Consider the following 23,763-nt stretch of genomic DNA (forward strand, 5'->3'; position numbering starts at 1 on the left):
CGTAGTGGAATATTATGCTGCTGTAAAAAAAGAATATCTTAACCTTTGAGACAGCATGGAGGGACCTGGAGAGTATCGTGCTAAGTGAAATAAGTCATTCAGAGAAAGACAAGTATTACATGATCACACTCATATGTAGAATCTAAGTAACAAAATAAACTGATGAATGAAGTGGATCCAGAGACATGGAAGCATGGGACAGAATGCAGAATCTCAGAGGGAAGGTGGGGGAGGGTGGGTGGGTGGGAAGTAATCAACCAAAGACTTTGTATGTATATAATGCATAACCCATGGACACAGACAGGGTGCTGAAGGCCTTCGGTGGGGTGGGTCCTGGAGGGGGTCAGTGGGGGAAAAAGGGGACATATGTAATACATTCAATAATAATTATTAAAACAAAGATAGGCTTGACTGCAAAAAATATGCTTATGAATATGTTTCTGTTAGTATGAAAAAATGAAACATATAGCCAGGATTGTTAAATGGTTCAAAATTCCACTTTTTCTCTAAATACATTTTGGGAAGCTGCTGGTTGGTAAGGATCACATTGATGAGTAATTCTTAAAAACTGTGGTTTAAATGAAATCATACCATATATATTTTTATATTTTCAGGGACTTTAAGATTTAACTTTACTTATTCATTTATTTTTTAAAAATCATAAAGGGTAGTAATAGAATATGAATCCAATTACAGGAATTTAACTTGGCCTAGTTCCCCAGATTTCTAAACTCTGGGTGGGTTTTTGTTGTTGTTTTTATAGAATTTAATTGGCTCTTTACTCAGTCTTGGAAAATTTTGCTAACAGTGTATGGGAGTTTGTAGTTACTAAACATAAAAGGATATTAAGAGATATCCAGATGACATTATCATTTACATGGCACAAGATATGGGAGACCTGTTAGTGTTAGAAATTAGTTACATATACTTTCACTGGAAAATTTATGTAAAAAGACTAGCTAACTACATCAACAAATGATAGTTAAGTGCCATTATTAAGTGAATGATAATAAGCCTTAGCCTGATATTTTGATTATTATATTTGCAGGCAGATTTTCAAGGCATAACATTCAGAAGTTTACTGTTTCTTTACAGATAATCATGTATTTTTGAGACTAACCTTAGCCTAGCTTTTCCCCCATTTTTAATTTCCAAATTTTTCATTTCAAGTTGAGAAAAATTTGAGTTTTTTTTCTTTCTTTTTCAAATATATTACTCTACATAATTCTGTGTCATTTCAAATAGTTATTTCGTGGCATTTTGCTTTAAATGATCAGTCTTCCCAGCTATATCTTTAGAAAGTGAAATATGCTCTCTACTTTATAGTTACTTTTTATGCATATATCACTTTCCAGTTGCTTTATAGTTAAATGTAATTGTACCAGAGTCTATATGCTAATCAGTTTTCTGAGCAGCAATTTTAGTGTTCTTAAAATTTTAATGTAAATCTCTAAAATTAAACATTTAAAACTTTACTGTTTATGCAGTAAATTCCTGAAATCTAATTATGCCAGGTCCTGTTCTAAGCACGAAAGATAAAGAGTGGAAAAAACAGACAAGTTCTCTGACATCATGGCATTTGCATTCTGGCATGGGGACACAAATGACAAGTAGAAAAGCAAATGGCATGTGAAAGGTTCCAGCAACACCGCAGTGGAGTCCTGGTTTCTGCTGAAACTCCTAGGCAAGGAACTGACAGGCTGCACTGGTCTGCTTGCTTTTCTCCAGGTAACCAAGAGAGGGTGATGGGGCAGGCACAGATGGTCACACTGGATTATCCTCTTGGAGAGGAACCATTCTGCTGCTGTCCACACATATTGGAGCCCCAGAGGACCTCCAGCCGAGCATGTAACAATGGGAATTTTGCAGTAATGAGAATGTCTGCTAGTGGAGAGAAACATCTTGTAGCGACACCAGCTTTACTGATTGCACCTGGAGACCTTTTGAGAAGTCAGAAGGAGCTATTTGTCCCAGCTAGCTCTTGTAGGCAACTTCGAGAGCTCCACCAGCGGTCAGGGATCATTCAGTGGACAAATCTATTTGCCTTTCCTCAGTCTGCTCCCAGGAGTCCAAACATAAGGCTTTCTATCAGTGACATGAATTAATGGGCTTATCTGTATTTTAAAAAATAGAAGAAATAGAGAGTTGTTCATTCATTGACCTCCTTCACCTACTTCCTAAGGTTGGACATATTCATTTCTCGGCACTCAGGATCTGTCAGCCTCAGGGATGAACCAAATTGTCTGTCCTTTTCCCAGAGTAATAAACTTCCCGAAGATTTGGGAGTCACTCTTTTGCCATCATAAGAAACTTTTGGGGCAAAGGAGGATGGCTGTAGAATTGTCCAACACAAAGTTAGTGAATGCATTCCTACTCATCCAGGTTGTCTAAGAAACATCAGCAGTGGTCACAAAGAGCGAACCTGACCATCATCATGTTGCTGCAATTTTGCCAGACCCATAGGCACAGCAGCCACAGTCTAACCAGAGAGGCCTCTTGGAAATCCCCAGGAGACCTATCTCCAGGGGAGACCTTTCTCCAGGGGGAATTGCTCATTCCCGTCTTCAAGATTAATGACTGCTGGGGTTTCTCTTGCTATTACTACCCCTTGTAGTACTACTCCTTCCCAACAAATCTCTTAGGTCCATTCTGGGTCTTTGCATCAGCCCATCAGTTCTATTTCGTTTTCTTGTTTTCAAGCCTCATAATTTCTTTACTATTGTTTTATGCAATCAGTGTTCATGTAAATAGGTAACATAGCATAAGTGTAATAATAGGATTCTAATGGATATACTGGGTGAGTCTGGGAAGGCTTTAGAGAAGATAGAGCATTTAAGGTAAGGCTTGAAGGGCAGAGAAGCAGGGAAGAAATATATTCTTGACCATAGTGTCATGGAAGAATAAAACGTTTTCAGGTGTGTTCAGGAAATGACAAGAAGTTTTGTGTGGTTAGGGGTGTATAAGAATAGTATAAGAATACTTGGGAATAGAGTGTTGGAACAGGTGCCTCAATCTTATATCAGGCATTACCTGACCTATTTAAAGATGACCTACTCGTGTTCATAATTTAAAAGTCTCTTATAATAACTCCTATTCATTTTTATATTTAATGATATTAATAATGATATTTATATCTGTCATTTGTATGTCTTCAACTCATTTTCCCTATTACCTAATTTCATCTTAACAATATGTGAGTGACACAGATCTGAAAATGTTACAGTATTCTAATATTTAATGTTGAAGAAACTGAGGAATTGAGAGGTTACATGGTCTACTCACAGTCAAATGGCTACGTTTGACTTAATTCCATATACCTGTTGGATGTTATTTTTGTAAATATATGCTTTTTCTCTCTTTTTTTCTCCTTAAGTTATTGTCTTTCTTTTTTCCATAGGAATTGGCTTTTACCCTGGAAGAAAGACAACTATTGAATATTCATGGATTATTGCCACCTGGCTTCATCAATCAGGATATCCAAGTTCTTAGAATAATTAAAAATTGTGAGCGTCTGAACTCTGACTTTGACAGGTAACACATTTTATATTTCTCTTAGGCAGTTGTTTATTTTAATTTTTATTAGATGAGAAAGTTAAAATATTTAGTGATTTGGAAAAAGTAGTCAACTTTGAGGAGAATTTGCCTATAAATACAATGATGTTTTTAAAAATTTACCTTTTTAGGAACATTTAGGAATAAAATTTTCCTTTCCAAACTGTTATCCTCAGAGAGACTACTTTGCTCTTGTGATAAAATTGTTGCTATAAAGGTAAGTTATCAGGAAATGCCATCCTGAACAGAGCAAAACAGGTTAAAGTGGCTTTTAGTCAGACTATGAGTGCATATTGGATGCACTTTTTCAACTTCTAAACCTGGTTCTAATGCTAGTGCGAATTTAGGTCACTTACTGTGTTTAGAATTCAGTTTCCATGTTTGCACAGAGATAAAGGTAACGTGTGCCCTATCTCTGTAATGAGATAGCCCTAGGTTGAAATTCTGGCTGTGTTTCACTAGCATTGGGGCCTCGAGCAAACCATCACAACCACTGTCAGGACCACTCTGTATGCCTTGCCCTCTGCTTTGGACTCTTCCCTTATTTAGGCACTAAACCTCAGGTTTTTTATTTATGGATTGAAGAGAATAGTTATTTCATAATATTGTTGTGAAGTTTAGAAGAGGTAGCTAACTCAATACCAAGTAAGTATTTGTATTAGTCAGGGTTTTCTAGTGGTCTTCAGAGAAGCAGAAGCAACAGGATATATGTGTTGTGTGTGTGCGCGCACACACACACACACACTTACACACACATTACATCCTGTTGGATGGAGATATATATTTATTTCAAGGGATTGGCTCCCATGATTGTGGAGCCTGGTTAAGTCCTAAGTCTGCAGGTAGACTGGCAGCTGGAGAACAAGAAAAGACTTGCAGTTCGAGTCTAAAGGCAGACTGCTTGCAGAATTCCTTTTTACTAAAGAGAATACTACTACTAATAATGGAGAAGCAGTCCAAATCCCCCTTAGTAGGCCGGATCACTCACCCTAGCCAGCACAGTAACTTCCTTCTTTGCTTATTGATTCAGAGGCATGTGGTGTCCATAGTGGCTAGTAGCCATCTTAATTTCCAATCTAATGGAATAATTGTCTCCTGGTGGAAACATCCCTCCTTTTGAAACTAAGACTTATTGGCCAGCAGAGCATAAAGTCATGGGGACAAGAAGCAGACATTTTGCTAGTGGGTCACTGCGATAATAGTGAGTGGTGCCACTTCCATTTTTACCCCTGGGTTCGTGGACCTGTGAATCCTGATTATGGGAGAAATAGCATCATACTGGACACGGATTCATAGCCTCCTAGAGAACTTTGCCTCAGCTTTGCAAGGTATTACCACCTAGCTGGTGCTGTAACTGAACCTCAGAAGGCCATTCCACCATTCTGTCAAGTCAGCTGCTTCAGGATGGTGGGGAAACATGGTAAGACCAGTGAATTTCATGAATATGGGCCCATTGCCATGCTTCATTTGCTCTAAAGTGAGTCCCTTAATCAGAAACAATGCCTTGTGGAATACCATAATGGTGGATAAGGCATTCTGTAAGTCTACAGATGGTAGTTTTGGCTGAAGCATTGTGTGTAGGGAAGGCAAATCTGTATCCAGAGTAAGTGTCAATTCCAGTAACTACAATGCTGCCTCTTCCATAATGGAAGCAGTCCAATGTAATCACCTGCCACCAGGTGGCTTGCTGATCACCCCGTGGAATGGCACCCAATCAGCATGCAGTGTTGGCCTCTGGCAGATTGGGCACTCAGGAGAGTCTAAAGGCAGGTCAGCCTTAGTGACTGGAAGTCCATATTGCCGAGCCCGTGATAACCTCCATTCCTGCCATGGCCACTTTTTTCATGAGCCCATGGGTGATGTCGGGCAGCCAGAGAAAAAGACTGACTCAGCTTGTCCAGTTGTGTATTTTTCCTGCTTCTTAAACCTCTCCACAATCTCTTGCACTTGTTACTTAAGTTCTTCCTTCAGCTTATGTTTTTACTTTATATTCTTTTTCTGGTATGAGGATCAGTAGGGATACCTGTGCCAGGAATAGAATGAGTGAGGGGAAGAATGGTAGGTTGGGAAAGGAAGTTATCAAGGTAATAGAGGATAGATTATGTATTTGAAGGCCAAGAAAGGACTTCTGCTATTAATCTGAGTGAAAAGGGAAGCCTTTCAAGGTTTTGAACAGGAAATCAACATCATCTGAGCTACATTTCAAGAAGAGAATGGCTGCAATGTTGAGAATAGAATGTAGGCTGGAAGAATGTTTAGGAGACTATTATAATAATCCAAGCAAAAGATGATGGTGATTTAGACCCAGTGTGGTAGCAATGAAGGTGTTTAGATTTTGGATATATGTTGAAAGTAAAGCCTAATGTATTAGAGACCTTGCAGAGAAGAGAAAACAGCAAAAAGAAACAAAAAAGAAATTGCAAAGAAACAGGAAACTAGTGAGGTAGAAAGAAAATGAAGAGAATATGATGTCCTAGAAGTCAAGTAAAGAGCATTTATTGACTTATAGGGAGTGCCACTTGAGTCAAATGTTCTGATAAATAAAATGAGGTCTGAGGGTTGATCTTTGATTTAGCAATGAGGACTTACACATTTGCTAAATCAATTTTAGCATGTCTAAAAGTCATCATCTTCTTCCTAAATTTTAATTTTTTGGGTTAGCATAACCTATCTATTTGCCCAGCATTAGAATCCTGTATGTCTGACACTAAATGCTGTGCATTTTAAACTACTTCAGGGAATGGAAATCAATCCAAAAAGGCTGGTAAGATTACTAAGTACAATCTTAAAATATTCTTTTAAATTATACCAAACAATTTGAGTTTTATTTTACAAACCATTGAAGGCTCCAGGTAACATGATACGTTTGATGCTTAGAAAGATAAGTCTGGGTCAAAAATGCCTCTAGAAAGAAAAACTATTTGATACAAATAATAAGAAAAGTCCCTTGAACTTTCTCGCTACCTTAGTAATTTTTAAGGTTGGTGCTATATTCCTTACTCATTTTTCATTTGTTATTTCCCTTGGTTATTCAGCACTGAAGGTTAAAGGATGAAGTCTCTGTGTTTACTTAAAGTTAATGCTATATGTATAATGGTATTTTCATCATTCTTTCATTTTAAAATAGGGATAAAGTCATTTTAAATATTAAGTAAAACTTCTGTTTTAGCAATTATTTTAATATTTGAATGACATTCGAGGAGGTTTATGGTTCTTCATTCTTTGAGGTATTTAAGAATATTTCTGAAGTGTTTTTTTTGATCAGATGTTTCCTGTGTGACCTAAAAAGTTCTTAATACTTTGTTGAAAAATCTTTAATAAGATTTCTAAGCAGCTATTTCATGGCTTTGTTGGAATATAGACCTCATTTTGTCCATTTTCCACAGGTATCTTCTCTTAATGGATCTTCAAGATAGAAATGAAAAGCTCTTTTATCGAGTGCTTATGTCTGACATTGAGAAGTTCATGCCTATTGTTTATACTCCCACTGTGGGTCTGGCTTGCCAGCAATATAGTTTAGTTTTTCGGAAACCAGGGTATGTAAACTTTTATTTTAAATACAATTCATGTCCTTATTTATTTATTTTTTGTAAAGGTTTTGCAATAAAATATTGAATGGAATTGAACTTTGGAAAATCTAAATCAAATTTTATTTAAAAGGACATTAAATATAAACATATATAACATTAAAAACATAGTATTTTCTTTCTAGATTTAAGATAAGGGGAAAGTATTTCTAAACCAATTTAGGTTTCCTTTTACAGAGAGTAAATGAACTTGTTTTTTATTTGGAAAGAGAATAATTGCTCATAATTAAACTTGTCTTTAAGATGTTAATTATCACTATTAAGTATATATTTTATAAGTACCGCATGCTAACCGATTGCGCCACTGGAGCTCCGTATGTATATATTTTATAGGTTAAAGCAAAGATTTGAAATTTTTGTGAAAATGGTAGACTACTGTTTTCTAAAATCAGTGTTGGCATTCAAGTAGTTTTTTTGTTGATTTCCCTTAAGTGAAATAATAGTTACCTTTAATGATCAATACAGTTTTTCTAAATCTACAGCTTCACTTTATTCAATATATTAATGAATTTAAAGACAAAGAGAAATGTTTATAAGTTTATACTAAAAATATAAAAGCCTACTAAAAGCATTGTCATTGAAAGTTAGATTGAATATGTGGATTTTACATAGATATACGAATGTAGTAGTATTTAGCATACCTATTCCATGTTACCCTTTGTATAAATAAAAGAACTAGACCCTGACCAGTGTCGTTAAGTGGTTAGAGTGAGGGCCCCTCCTACCAAAGGTTTGTGGGTTCCATTCCCAGTCAAGGGCAAGTACCTCAGTTGTGGGTTTGCTCCCCGCCCTGGTCAGGGCGGTCAGGGTATGTGCAGGAGGCAACTAGTTGATGTGTCTCTCTCACACAAATGTTTCTCTTTCTTTCTCTCCCTTTCCCTCCCTTTCTTCCACTCTCTCTAAAAATCAATGGGAAAAAAATATCCTTCAGTGAGAATTAACAAAATAAAAATAATACACTACTCATATACCTCAAAAAATTATTCCTCACAATACATTTGCCAGCTAAATTCTAAATCTTGTCCTTTCTATGAAAGAAAATTTGTATTCACTGTTAAAATAGCCATTATATAATGCAATAGATATGTGCTATTAGTATCATTTAACAGACTACCTATAAATATTGATCTACTTCTTCTCTTTATACAAGGGGTGATGTGGCTAATTCTTTTTGTTGTTGTTATTCCTCACCTGAAGATAATTTTTCCATTGCTTTTCAGAGAGAGTGGAAGGGAGGGAGGAAGGGTAGGAGAGGAAGAAAGAGAAAGAGAGAGAGAGAGAGAGATCACTGTGAGAGAGACACATCCATTGGTTGCCTCCCACACACACCTTGACTGGAGCCAGGGATAGAACCTGCAACCCAGGTACATGCCTTTGACTAGGAATCAAACCCAGGACCCTTTGATGTGTGGGCCGGCACTCTAACCACTTAAAAACACCAGCCAGGACTATATATTATTTTTTTATTTTTATTTTTTTTAATATATTTTTATTGATCTCAGAGAGGAAGGGAGAGGGAGAGAGAGATAAAAACATCAATGATGAGAGAGTATCATTGATCAGCTGCCTCCTGCACGCCCCTACTGAGGATCGAGCCTGTAACCTGAGCATGTGCCCTTGACTGGAATCGAACCCAGGACCTTCCAGTCCATAGTCCAATGCCCTATCCACTGAGCCAAACCAGCTAGGGCTGTATATTATTTTTTAATCATACAAATAATACATATTGATGAAAAAAAGAGAAAATGCAAATATACACATGGAAAAATATTTTTTAAATACCTAATGTCATCATGCCCCAAACCCTGATATACACAAATACATACTGTTTTTGCTTATAGAAGGGATCATACTATATATATAAACTGTTACCTACTTTATTGTCTTCTCTGAGTGACGTCATAACATCTGTCCATGTCTATAAAATATAATTCTACATAAAGAATCTTAATCAAAGCATAATTGGATAAAACATGGCTATTTTAAAATACAATTTAAGTATATTTATTGAAATTCTAACTTTTCTGAGAGATTCTGAGAAATGCTAACAACTATAAGAAATGTGGAGGAGCTTAGGTTGAAATTGACATAGAAATCTCAATAGCAACAATTATTTTTGAGCACTTATATACTAGATGATTTTCTAAGGACTGGGGATACTTTGGTATATGTATAAATCTAAGTACAAAAGACAGGAAAATAAGAAATAAGTATATTGTCTAGAATGTTTGCAGGTAGTTAAGTGTTTAGGAGAAAGAAAGAGTAGAGCAGGAACAAGGGGATCCGAAGTGTCAGTTGCTTTGGAGGGGGCAGTTGCAATTTTAAATAGAGTGATAGTGTGGGCCTCATTGGAAGGTGATATTGGAGGAGTGAGGGGAAGTCATTAAGATACAGAGGAAATGTGTGCCAGGCAGGAGGAATAGTCAGTGCCAGGTTCCTAACTGGGAACATGCGTGGAGACCAGGGCAGCGTAGAGACCAGTGAGGCTGGAGTGGAGTGAGAGAGGGAGTAGTAGATGTGATAACAGATATTAAGATAAATGAGAGGGTCCAGAACCTATAGGTTCTTGTATGCTATTTTAAAGAACATTGGCTTTTACTATTAAGTAGGTAGAAGAATCAGGTAGCCTGGTTAGTAGGCTGTTGCAGTAAACCAAGTGACTCAGATTAGGAGGGAAGCAATGGAATTAGGGGTGAGGGTTCAGATTCTGGATAAAGAAAAAGAAGGTCTCAAGGATTTCCTCTGGGATTGGAGGCTTCCTAGAGCAGTGCTTTTAACTACTCTGGAGTAGTTTGCTTATTTTCACTTCTGGTTTTGCTACTTATTTTAGTTTTGAATAAATTATTTAATGTTTCCTCCTCTGTAATATAGGGATAATACTACTGCCCGCCATCCTTTCCCATTTTTCAAATCCAAAACTTTGAAAACCAAAACATTAAAAGAAATCTCATTTGGGATACAACCTGATCTATCTGAACCCATTTGTGACAAAATGTGAACTGAATTTATAGTCTTTATATGGCTGTATGACTATTTATAGTCTATATAGTATAATTTGTTTTTCTTTAGAAGTATTAATATATTTAATTTCTGGGGGCTTTGTCTGAAATAAACAGGGTGGATGGATGGGAGGATGGATGGATGGATGGATGGGTGGATGGATGGATGGACGGACAGATAGAATGATAGGAGAGGGAGAGAGGAGGAGGTATGGCAGGAGGTAGGAGACAGCAAAATGCTCACAAATATTGAATCTAGGTGGAAGTATTCATTGTATTATTCTTTTAATTTTCCACAATATTATGGCAGTTTCTGTCATGTTGATTTTTAATGTTTATATTTTGTTAAACTTTTGATGATTTTGAAGTTGTTAGTAGAATAGTTCTCATGGCTTCTCCCATAATTATAAAAAGGAACTTGTTTGAAAACATATTATGTAGCATAAATTTAGATATTATATTTATTTATTTTTCTTTTTTAAAAATTTTTTTATTGCTTAAAGTATTACAAAGAGTATTACATATGTCTCCTCCCCCCCCCTTGACATTTCCCCGGCCTCCCCTACCCCCCAGTGTCTTGTGTCCATTGGTTATGCTTATATGCATGCATACAAGTCCTTCGGTTGATCTCTTACCGCCCCCCTCTCGCCCCCCAACCCTCCCCAGCCTTCCCGCTGTAGTTTGACAGTCTGTTCGATGCTGCTCTGCCCCTGTATCTATTTTTGTTCATCAGTTTATAATGGTCTTTATTATCCATAAATGAGTGAGATCATGTGATATTGTATTTAATTGGAAAGGAAATGGTGATTGTGTTTGAATAATGATGGGTCTTTCAGGCATCAGTTAGCAAATACACTATTTGTTTAAAGCCAAAATTGACAAATGTCTATAAACCTTTCCTGTTGCAACAGCGGGTATTCTAAGACATTCCGAAAGTGAACAGGAGGATTATACCTGTTATTATATTTACTTTGTGAATTTGGTGGTAGCAATTAGGAACATGTTAAGTGAAAGTTAAGGGTTAATATTACAAGTACTGAGTGTAATAAAGTTTCATAGCTTAACTATATTTTACTTACTATGACTAGATATTTATTTTTCATTTTGAATATGGCATTAAAATTTGGCTAGGTATCAAAAAAATAAATTCTTATAAGAATGCTTCTACTTCCAGTATATTTTTTCTTAAGGTAAGATGCTGGAATATCCATTTATTGTTTTTTGTGTGGGATTTCTTTTCTTTTTGGCATAATTTGTGTGGGTTTTTCAAGCTTTCATGGATAATCATGTTTAAGAATGGTGTTGAGTTTGCTTGGATTACCTCCTTTGCATATATCCATAACATTTGGATTTTTGCAGATCCAATATTTGGTAGTGGAATATGCTTGTCTAATTGTGGCTAATTTGTTGATAGAGGTGTAATTTTTGGAAGCTAGAAACCATTTTGTATTTTTGCAGAATGCTAAGCTTAATGTGTTAATTAAATTATTTGTATTCTGTCAATCTTTTTTTTTAAAAAATGTTTTTAAAGCAGATTTACATAATTTATTTGGAAATATTTCTACCTACTATATTTTAGACTGCATTTTCCAGGAATCATCTCCTTTTCTTATCTGTTCTTATTAGCTACATACCATTTTATCATGCCTTTGGCAATTAAGCATGTTTCTATTTTTCATATTTCTGATGTTCTATCGAACAGTTTGTAAGCATCTAGAGAGAAGGGATCATATTTTATAAATTATATTTGTACTTTTCATCCTATTTAGGCTTAGTACCTGGTTGGTGCTGAATTAATATATGTTTTTTGCTGCCTCATAGAAATAGTATTTTAATATTACTGTATTCATCTGCTCACATAGAAAACGATAAAGTATTGGTAATGTTCTTTATTTCTCCTACTGTTTAACCATATTGTTCTAAAAGGTAAGTTCTCATAAATAATAGATCTGAAAGAAATTGGACTCACTTCAAGGAATCAGGCTGTGAGGAAGTAGAATTTTGATTAAATATAGATAATACATCTTTAAACACACATTATACTCCTTTCACTTACTAATTTTTATACAGTAATTCACTGATATGATTTTGGCAAAAAGGATGAGCAAATATAATTTTGTTGATTACAGTTCTTAAAAAAAATATTTACAACTAGTACCATTGGTTGACTTGCCAAATGTTATGGTGAAAAAAGTGTTCAATGCTCAAGTTAATTGTGGAAAATTTGAATTAACTAAAATTAAACAGGATTGTTTATTGTAAGATTTCACAGAATAATGCTTATTATGCAAGTTTTTGGAGGATGGAGGTTAGATTTTGTTGTAGATAATGTACCTAGCATAATTCTTGGCATACGGTAGCTGTTCCCAGATAGTAGTTATTACATCTGGTATTGTAGCTCCCAGGTTTCTTCATGACTAAGTGAATGATGGTACCATTTACCAAGTTTTAGAACACTGGAATATGTTTGTAAGGGAATAGAAAGTTCTTTTGGGGACATGCTGAGTTTTAAATATCTTTGGGTCTTCCAAGTACAGATGTCTAGTAGGCATTTAAATGTATGACCTGGAACTTAGTAAATATTGTATTTAAAGCTCTTAGTATTTTAATTAACATTATATATGCCACATAAATGGTACCTGTTTTGATATTGACAGTGATTAAAATTAACAATAAGATTAATTGTCAAAGCAAATCATTCATTAAGATGTTTTAATTTTTAGTTTTATTTTTTCCTAGAAAATTCTTAAGGAAATGCATAAAAGGGAACATTAAGATGAACCAAAACAAAATACTAAAGTAGTGTTTCTACATTTGTTGTTTGTTTTCTTTGGAATTCCAAAAAGGACTTGAAGTAGAGTATTCGTTATTTAATTTGTGAGGACTAAGTTTTTTTATTATCCCATGTGCAGTTTCATGTGAGAACATAAAATAGAAATGGTCATAACCATGACCATGATTAGACCACAATTCGAAGTGGAGATCGTTTACTCATACAGAAACATGCAGTTTCTCAGAGAGCCAAAAGTTCAGCAGATTTTGTCATCTTATACAGTGAGGGTGTCAATTTTACCTGATTTTGGCTTATGAAATAGCAGTAAGAAAAGAATTTTAAAAAATAAATGTAAAAGAAACCTACCCAAAGTTATTACTCCTTTAACCCAAGAATGTTCTCATCATGTAGTATGGATTATAATTACTATCAAATGAACAGTTAGTAGAATGGAAACTTTCATATTCTTGTTCTGTATGTTTTCTCACTTTAGATCTACCTGGTTTTCTTAAACGTAGCCTATTTTTATGATGCTCTATAAAGACGTGAGGGCAGTTTTACTTTTACTAAGCTCTAAGTACTTCAGTAACTCAGAAATTGATAATAAAGAGTTTAAGTTGGTTATGGCAAAGAAACATGGTTTCACAGCCAGTTTTTATAGCTGCAAATTAAATAATTTAACCCTTGAAATAAGGTTGTGGCACTGTCAATAGTTTAGTGTTGTCTCGTTGTTACTGGACCATAGTGATGTAACCTGCCAAGTTACCCAGTGCCCTTATGTTAGTTGACATCTCTTGCTGTCCTAGCTCATCTCACTCTTGAAGTTTCTAGGTAGGGGTGAGGAGGTTCTAAACCAGGTGAACCAGGACTATTTTTTAAGTTAAATTTATTGAGGATGACATCTATAATAATAAAAGCGTAATATGCTAATTAGACCTGATGTCCTTCTGGACAAAGCTGCAGCGGGCGGGGGCCGTGGCAGAGGTGGCAGAAGCCCCTGGCCGCAGTGGTAGCAGCAGTGGCGGGCGGGGGCTTGGGCTAAGGTCCTTGCACAAATTTTGTGCATCGGGCCTCTAGTTCATTAATAAAAGTATAGGTTTCAAGTACATATCTATGATCCATCATCTGTAAGTTGTATTGTGTGCCCTCCATCCAAGTCAAATCTTTTTCTGTCACCATATATTTGACCCTCTTTACTTTCACTACTCCCCCATCCCCCTTTCCTCTAAACTGAGACTATTCTTGCTTGGATTTGGCTTTCTTCAGTTCAATCACTTTAAAATCTTTAGAAATATTTAGGAGACTTTTGTGAACCATGGAATATTTTTAGCTTATAGCTCTGGCTTAGTTTGTAATTTTATTTCTTATCATATTGTAATTTTCTATATCTTTAGAAATTCAGATACTTGATATTTAAGAGAGCAACTAATTTTTAATGCTTCTAGAAAAGTGATCATTTTAATGTTAGATGTAATAAACTGTTTACCATTTACCTATAGCAGTAAGTCTTTCACTTTGATTAAATTTATTAAAAAATATACTTTTGTCCCAGTATTTATTTCCCTTGAAATTGGCCTAATATTTTTACCTGTGCTATTTTAAAGTATGAGAAAAAGCACATGGTGGAATTTTTTCTCAAAGATATGAACAAGTTAAATGGAATGTCTGGACTAGTTGAGGTCTCTTAACTGTTTCCTCGATTGATTTTTTTTAGAGATACTTATTTGAAAATAGTTGATTTTAGTTTAATATGGAGATTTAGATGACTTTTTGAACTACTAGTTAATTCAGATTAACAATATTTTCTGATCAGACTAAATGTGCTATTGATGAAAATGTATATGTGACTGTCATTAAGTAAGTGAGGTAGAGTATCCTCAGTCTTACGTACTGGAAATGCAGTGTGTGCCCAGAAGTAGTTTAAAATGCCAACTGTCTTCTTTCCTAAGTATCACTTTAATTAGGAAAAATTTGGAGAATGGAAAAAACGTAGGCATGATTCAAACATTAATTCTTCACATCAAGACCTAAAGATTGTCCTCACATATGCATAGACAAATTTCTTTAGCAAGGCCGTGAAACTTATCTTTTATTGTAAAAGGCCCTGAAGTATAAAGTAACAGTTCATCTTGAGACTTTAAGTGTGGAAAACTTAAATGGAAATTCAAGTTTGGGATCCAAAAATAACTGCCACAGTCTGTGTGGCACACCCAAGTGTTTTGATTTAAGTTTAGTTTACGTATAGCATATGGAGAATTAAGAAAAATTGCCAAGTTTTATCTCAGGTAGTATTTATGACAGTGTATTAATTTGGGTGTTTTTATATTTTTTAAGAAGGATTATAAATTCCAGTTTTCATTACTGAAAATAAAGATTTTTTTAAAAAGGGAGGCAATGGCTATTTTGCATCACATACCCAGATCATACCTGTGTTTAGTTTTGGATGCCATATTTTTGGAGGGTCATTGGCAAACTGAGATTTGTCCTAAGAAGAGTAACTAAAGCAGTGTCAGTTATTGAAAACTTACCACTATATGAGAAAGTGTTGGAAGAAATAGAAATGTTTATCCTAAAAGAAAAGACTTGAAAGGGATATAGTCAAGTCTCACTTATTTGAAAGATTTTCATGTGGAAAAAGAGTACACTTGCATGGTATAGCCCCAGAACACAAAATGAATGGATGGAAATTATTACAGGGTTAGATTTAACTTAAATGTAAAGGAAGATTTCTGATAATTTAACTATCTTACATTGGAATAGGCTTCCTTTTCTCCTCATTGGAAATATTCACATGGTGTAGATAATCATTGGTCATACAGGTTATACATGTGATTCTTGCATTGGGTGTGATTGTAAAATAGTTGAATTCTAAGGTCACTTTTAACAAGGAAATGCTGTGAATTTTTGAAGACTCAGCCTACAGATGAATAATTTTAGGTATTTGGAACATGTCCTAAAGTACAACTAAATCACACATCATTTCAAGTAACCCTGCTTTCTAATTCAGGAAGGTTTTTTGGTAACAACTTAATCACAATATTAAGAATTATTAAAAATATGTTTTTAAATAAGAAATGATTTAAAACAGATTTAAAATGATTTGATGATACAACTCATCAGGATTCCTACTTCATCTCCCAAACAATTGCACAAACACGTCAGTTTACACAGCTGTACCCTCGCTATAATGCTTTGGTTGCAACATTTCTTCAGTTTGACTGGATTAAAAGTTTTATGTTAACATTTTCTCATTTAAAATAATAACTTTATTCTGATCTAATTTTTATTTTTTGTAGTTTTTTTCATCCTTTTTCTGTACATGCTTTTAAGCTCTCGTTATTTTTATATGTTTTCCTTAACTTAGTTGCAGTGTAGCTAATGGAGAAATTATTAGGAAGAATTTTCTCTGAGGCAGTGCTTCCACCTTTCCCACAAGCCCCCGCCACCCAAATCAGTAGTGGAGGAGAAATAGCCAGGTTAGAATTTTATTATCTTTCCCAAAATTTTCTACATGCTTTCTAGGTATGCTTCTGAAAATTTAAAGATTTGTTTTCATCCGTTTTCTTGACAAAATAATATACATTTAATATTGTCTAATAATTATTTTAATACCTTTAAATGTTGGATTTTATGCAAGATAAATTTTAACCCTTTAATTGAAATTGTCAATTTTAGCTCAATATATGTATATTTTATAATGTTTTATATTTACTGTGATAAAATTATTTGATAGACAAATTATGCACACAAAGTCCTCCTTTAACATTGATAGGTTATGTGACTGTAAGCAAAATGACATATATTGAAACCAATTGCAGTAGGCTAATATAAACATCTCATGTTATAAAAAAAGATGTTGAACAAAACAGTGCTACTTGAGGACCTGCTGTAATTATCTACTTAAAATAAATCTTCATTTTATTTCTTTCTGAGCAAAGAAATTTCTCATTTAACAATATAAATCCTAATCATAGTCTGGTGGTTGAATGAATGACATTTATAAATATTTGGAGAGTATCATATTTTACATATTTTATAAAAATAGTACTGCCTTGTGACATAAAAAATCATTTCACTATGAAATGAGGTAATTTATTTTGAAAGCTGAAAATGTGTAAGTATATTATTTCCCTAATGGAAGAAGTTAATTTTTATTGACAATCTGCCAAATAAATGCCATCTGTCTGATTAATTCAGTGTTACCTTAGGATTCTTTCCTGTGTTTTCTACCATGGAAAAAAGTACTCTGGATTTTAACTATCAGAACATTAATTAATTTGTACTTAATTACTTGGTGTGCTAATATTAGTTTTAAATTGAATAAATGCAGAAAAGCAGGAGGCAGCTGATCAATGATTCTCTCATCATTGATATTTCTATCTCTGTCTCTCCCTCTCCTTTCCTCTCTGAAATCAATTAAATAAATAAATAAATAAGTAAAATTAACCATCAGATCCTCCTAGACCAGTGATGGCGAACCTATGACACGCGTGTCAGAGGTGACACGCGAACTCATTTTTTTGGTTGATTTTTCTTTGTTAAATGGCATTTAAATCTATAAAATAAATATCAAAATATAAGTCTTTGTTTTACTATGATTGCAAATATCAAAAAATTTCTATATGTGACACGGCACCAGAGTTAAGTTAGGGTTTTTCAAAATGCTGACATGCCGAGCTCAAAAAGTTTGCCATCACTGTCCTAGACCAAGGTTGTGCTCTTATCTTAGATTGATTATGTTTTCTACAGTGGGACTGTGTTCAGAGAAGCTGCATGCTTATCATGTGTTCATTATTCCTCCTTTCCATTCTTTTTTTAGTAGAAATTTATTGAGTGTCCACTGCATGCCAGGCACTTTACGAATCGGAGTGTAGGTAAATAAAAGACATATTTCCTGCCATTGTTGAATTTACAGGTAATAGTCAAGTGAACAAATAAATATGAGTATAGCTTGTATTGTGAAGGAAATGAACAGAGGATAGTAATAAAGAATAATAAAGGGATTTCTTTTTATTTTTTTTTTTATTGTTGACAGTATTATAGATGTCCTCTTTGTTTGTTTGTTTATTTGTTTGTTTTCCCATTGACGCCCTCCGTGTCGTACCAATCCCTCCCAGGCCTTCATCATTCTATTGTCTTTGTTCATATATGCATATAAGTTCCCCGGTTAATCACTTCCCACCCATCCCTCCTCCCCTGCCTTCCCTCTGAAATTCATCAGTCTGTTCCATGCTTCTATGTCTCTGGATCTATTTTGTTCATCAGTTTATTTTGTTCACTCGATTTCGCATATGAGTGAAATCATATGATACTTACCTTTTTCTGACTGCCTTATTTAGCTTAGCATAATACTCTCTAGGTCCAACCATGCTATTGCAGATGGTAAGAGTTCTTTCTTTTTTACAACTGCATAGTATTCCATTGTGTAAATGTATGCTTTTTTATCCACTCATCTGCTGATGGGCAAACTCCATATTGTTTTCCACAGTGACTGCACCAGTCTGCATTCCCACCAGCAGTGCATGAGGGTTCCTTTTTCACCACATCCTCGCCAGCATTTGTCATTTCTTGATTTGTTGATGATAGCTGTTCTGACATGTGTGAACTGATACCTCATTGTCATTTTAATTTGCATCTCTCAGATGATTAGTGACTTTGAGCATTTTTTCATATGTTTCTTGGCCATCTGTATGTCCACTTTGGAGAAGTGTTTATTTAGGTCCTTTACCCATTTTTTTAATTGGATTGTTTGTCTTCCTTTTGTTAAGTTGTATGAGTTCCTTATATATATTGGAAATTAACCCCTTATTGGAAAAATTATTGGCAAATATATTCTCCCATGCAATGGGCTCTCTTTTTATTTTGTCTATTGTTTCTTTTGCTGTGCAGAAGCTTTTTATTTTGATGTAGTCCCATTAGTTTATTTCTCCTTAGATTCTATTGCCCCAGGAACTGTATCCATAAACATACTGCTATGAGAGATGTCTGAAATTTTGGTGACATCTCAGACTTACATTTAAGTCCTTTATCCATTTTGAGTTAATTCTTGTGTATGGTGTAAGTTGGTAGGTTAGTTTCTTTTCTTTCTTATTTTTTTTTGCATGTACCTATCCAGTTTTCCCAACACCATTTATTGAAGAGACTGTCTTGACTCCATTGTATGCTCTCGCCTTCTTTGTCAAATATTAATTGAACATAATGGTTTGAGTTAATTTCTGGGTTCTCTGTTCTGTTCCATTGATCTATATGCCTGTTCTTGTGACAGTACCAGGCTATTTTGAGTATAGTGGCTTTGTAGTATTACTTGATATCTGGTATTGTGATTCTTCCAACTTTGTTCTTCTTTCTCAAGATTGCTGTGGCTATTTGGGATCTTTTTTAATTCCATGTAAATTTTTGTAGTGTTTGTTCTAGATCTGTGAAATATTCCATTGGTATTTTAAGTAGGGATTGCATTAAATCTATAGATTGCTTTGGGTAGTATGCACATTTTAATGATGTTGATTTTACCAATCCATGAACACCGTATATTCTTCCACTTGTTTATATCTTTCTCTATCTCTTTTTTCAACGTCCCATGGTTTTCTAAGAACAGGTCTTTTACCTTCTTGGTTAAATTTAATTCTCAGTATCTTTTTTATTTTAAATATGTTTTATTGATTTTTTACAGAGAGGAAGGGAGAGAGATAGAGAGTCAGAAACATCGATGAGAGAGAAACATCGATCAGCCGCCTCCTGCACATCCCCCACCGGGGTTGTGCCCGCAACCCAGGTACATGCCCTTGACTGGAATCGAACCTGGGACCCTTCAGTCCGCAGGCGACGTTCTATCCACTGAGCCAAACCGGTTTCGGCTAATTCTCAGTATCTTAATTTTTTTTTGTTGCAGTGGTAAATGGGATTATTTTTTTAGTTTCTCTTTCTATGAATTCATTATCCTATATAATAAAGGGTATTATGCAAATTGACGCTAATGGCAGTACAACTGGAAACGACTGGTTACCATCATGCGCACTGACCATCAGGAAGCAGACGCTTAATCCAGGAATGGTGGTCCACAGGGGCAGCGCCACTCAGCCAGAAGCTGGCTCATGGTTGGTCAGTGCAGCATTGGTAGCGGGAGCCTCTCCTGCCTCAGCGGCAGCGCTAAGGATGTCCAACTAAAGGCCCGCTCCCCATTAGTCAGACATCCCCCAAGGGCTCCCGGACTGCGAGAGGGTGCAGGCCAGGCTGAGGGACACCCCCCCCCACCACCGAGTGCATGAATTTTTGTGCACTGGGCCTCTAGTTAGTGTATAAAAATGCCAAAGATTTCTGGGTGTTAATTTTTATATCCTGCTTCATTGCAGAATTCCTAGAAAAATACAGTCTTCCAAAACTCAATCAGGAAGAAACAGAAAACCTGAATAGGCCAATAACTACTGATGAAATTGAAGCAGTAATGAAATAACTTCCAGCAGACTAAAGCTCTGGATCAGATGGGTTCACAGGGGAGTTTTACCAAACATTCAAAGAAGAACTAACACCCTCAAACTGTTCCAAAAAATTCAAGAAAAAGGAATACTTCTAAGCTTTTTTCATGAGGCCAGCATTACCCTAATTCCAAAACCAGATAAAGACACAACAAAGAAAGAAAATTACAGGCCAATATCTCTGATGAGCACAGATGCTAAAATCCTCAACAAAATATTAGCAAATCAGATCCAACGATATATTAAAAAGATCACACATCATGACCAAGTGGGATTTATTCCAGGGGTGCAAGGCTGGTATAATACTCACAAATCAAAAAATGTGATATATCACATAAGCACATTGGAAGACAAAAAAATCACATGATTATATCAATTGATGCAGAAAAAGCATTTGACAAAATCCAACACTCTTTTTTGATAAAAACTCTCAGCAAAGCGCAAATAGATCATACCTCAACATAATAAAAGCCGTTTATGACAAACCTACAGCCAATATCATACTCAATGGGCAAAAACTAAAACCATTTTGCCTAAGAATAGGAAAAAGATAGGGATGTCTACTTTCACCACTGTTTTCTTTTTAACTTTGAAAATGAAAAAAGGAGACAAATGTACTACTCTTTGTAATATTTTAAGCAATAAAAAAAATACTTAATAATAAATAAATAAATAAATAAATAAATAAAAGAAAAAAAGAAAATGAAATGTATTTTAATAAACACATGCCTTTATAATTATTCAAAGGGTGTGTATAATTTTTTAAATTAAATTTTATTGGGGTGACATTAGTCAACATGAACATACAGGTTACATGTGTGGATTACTAAGTTACAAAATCTGTATATAGGACCATGTGTACACCACTCAAAGTCAAATCTTCTCCCGTCACCTCATATTAGGACCCTTTTCTCTCCCCTCCCCCACTCTGGCAATCACCACACTGCTGTTTGTGTTCAAAAGTTTCAGTTTTATATTCCACTTATGAGTGAATTCATATAGTTCTTAGCTTTTTCCATCTGACTTATTTCACTTTGCATAATGTTCTCAAGGTCCATCCATGTTGTAAATGACGCTATTTCACCCTTTCTTATGGCCATGTAGTATTCCATTGTGTATATATACCACATCTTCTTTATCCAGTCCTCTATCGCAGGGCACTTTGGCTGTTTCCAAGTCTTGGCCACCATGAATAATGCTTCAATGAACATAGGGGTGCATATATCTTTGTGTATAAATGATTTCGAGTTCTTCAGGTATATATCCAGGAGTGGGGTTGCTGGGTCGTATGGTAACTCTACTTTTAATTTTTTGAGGAATTGCCAGACTGCTTTCCATAGTGGTTGTACCAGTCTATATTCCCACCAGCAGTGAATCAGGGTTCCCTTTTTTTCAACAACCTCTCCAACATTTGTTGTTGCTTGTCTTGTTGATAATGGCCACTCTAACTGGTATAAGGTGGTATCTCATTGTAGTTTTAATTTGCATTTCCCTAATTGCCAGTGAGGTTAAACATCTTTTCATGTATCTATTGGCTGTTTGTATGTTTTCTTGGGAGAGGTGTATTTTCAGGTCCTCTGCCCACTTTTTGATTGGATTGTTTATTTGTTTGGTGTTGAGTTTTACGAGTTCTTTATATATTTTGGAATTTAAACATTTGTCAGAGCTACTGTTTGCAAATATCATCTCCCATCTGGTTGGCTGCCTGTTTATTTTATTGTTCATTTCTTTTGCTGAGCAGAAGCCCTTCAGTTTGATATAGTCCCATTCATTTATTTTTGCCTTTATCTCCCTTGCCTTTGGGTTCAAGTCCATAAAATGTTCTCTACCACCAGGTCCATAAGTTTGATACCTATATTTTTTTCTATGTGACTTATAGTTTTGGGTCTTATGTTTAAGTCTTTGATCCATTTTAAATTAATTGTTGTACATGGGGACAAACTGCAATCCAGTTTCATTTGTTTCCATGTGGCTTTCCAGTTTTTCCAGCACCATTTATTGAAGATACTATCTTTACTCCAATGTGCATTTCTGGCTCCTTTGTCAAAAATTAACTGTCCATATACATGTGGTTTTATAGCTGGGCTCTCTATTCTGTTTCTCTGCCCATACCATGCTGTTTTGATTATTGTAGTATATTTTGAAGTCAGGTAGTGTGATACCTCCAGCATCATTCTTTTTTTTTCCAGGATTTATTTGGCTCTTCTGTGGTTCCATACAAATCTGATGATTTCTCATTGTATTTTTTTAAATGACATTGGATTTTGATGGGGATTGCATTAAATCTGTATATTGCTTTGGGTAAAATGGCCATTTTAACTATGTTGATTCTTCCAATCCATGAATACGGGATATTTTTCCATTTTGTTGTGTCTTTTTCAATCTCTTTTAATAATGTTTTGTAATTTTCAGTATAGGTCTTTCACATTTTTTGTTAAGTTTATTCCTAGGTATTTTATCCTTTTGGTTGCTATTGCAAAAGGAATTGTTTTCTCCATTTCTTCTTCTGAAGTTTTGTTGTTGGTTTAGAAGGCAATGGATTTTTGCACATTGATTTTGTATCCTACAATTTGACTGTATTTGTTTATTGTTTCCAGTAGTTTTTCGGTAGAGTCTTTAGGGTTTTCTATATACAGCATCATGTCGTCCACAAAAAGTGAGAGTTTGACTTCTTCCTTCCCTGTTTGGATGCCTTTTATTTCTTTCTGTTGCCTTATTGCTCTGGTTAAAACTTCCAGCATTATGTTGAATAAGAGTGGTGAGAGGGGACATCCTTGTCTTGTTCCTGATCTTAGGGAAAAAGCTATCAATTTTTCACCATGGAGTATGATATTGGCTGAGGATTTATCATATACTAGAGGCCCAGTACACGAAAATTCATGCACTCAGGGCGGGGAGGGGTCCCTCAGCCCAGCCTGTGCCCTATCACAGTCCGGGAGCCCTCAGGGGATGTCCAAATCAGCTGCCGCGGGCCTAAGCTGCAATCTGGCCTCACTCTGCAGGAGGCGACCAAGCAGGCTTTTCAGGGGATGGCCACTGGCTGGCCCTGCCCCCCATTGCCCTGCCTCCCCATTGCCCTGTAGGTGGCCTCCCTCTGCTGGAGGCGGTCGGGCAGGCCAATCAGCAGGTGAGTGGCCTGCAGGTGAGCGGCCGGCCCCACTCCCCCCATCACCCCTGCATAAAGCAAGTTACAATGAGGACATAAGCACAAAAAAGAAAGAAATCAGATATATGACCATTTAGGAAACAATAGTAAAGGAGAAATTTCAGTTAAAAACTGACTTTATCACCACAACATTTTTCCTGCACTGTCAGGAAAATGAAGCGATTCAGCAACAGTTTACTGTTCCTAAGCATTCCCTAGGGTTTAACACCAAAGG

The 23,763-nt window shown here is 35.5% G+C and overlaps 1 protein-coding gene across 1 annotated transcript in view; it reads left to right on the forward strand.

The window, feature by feature from the left end:
- Positions 1–23,763, forward strand: part of ME1 (malic enzyme 1) — a 148,712-nt gene that overhangs the window by 16,015 nt on the left and 108,934 nt on the right. The window contains exons 2-3 of the mRNA XM_006090348.3: positions 3,398–3,531; positions 6,939–7,088. Of these exons, the coding sequence (XP_006090410.2) occupies positions 3,398–3,531; positions 6,939–7,088 (284 nt within the window). The remainder of the gene's footprint in view (positions 1–3,397; positions 3,532–6,938; positions 7,089–23,763) is intronic.

Source organism: Myotis lucifugus, unplaced genomic scaffold (genome assembly GCF_000147115.1).
Source record: "Myotis lucifugus unplaced genomic scaffold, Myoluc2.0 scaffold_71, whole genome shotgun sequence".
NCBI classification, from domain to species: Eukaryota; Metazoa; Chordata; class Mammalia; order Chiroptera; family Vespertilionidae; genus Myotis; species Myotis lucifugus.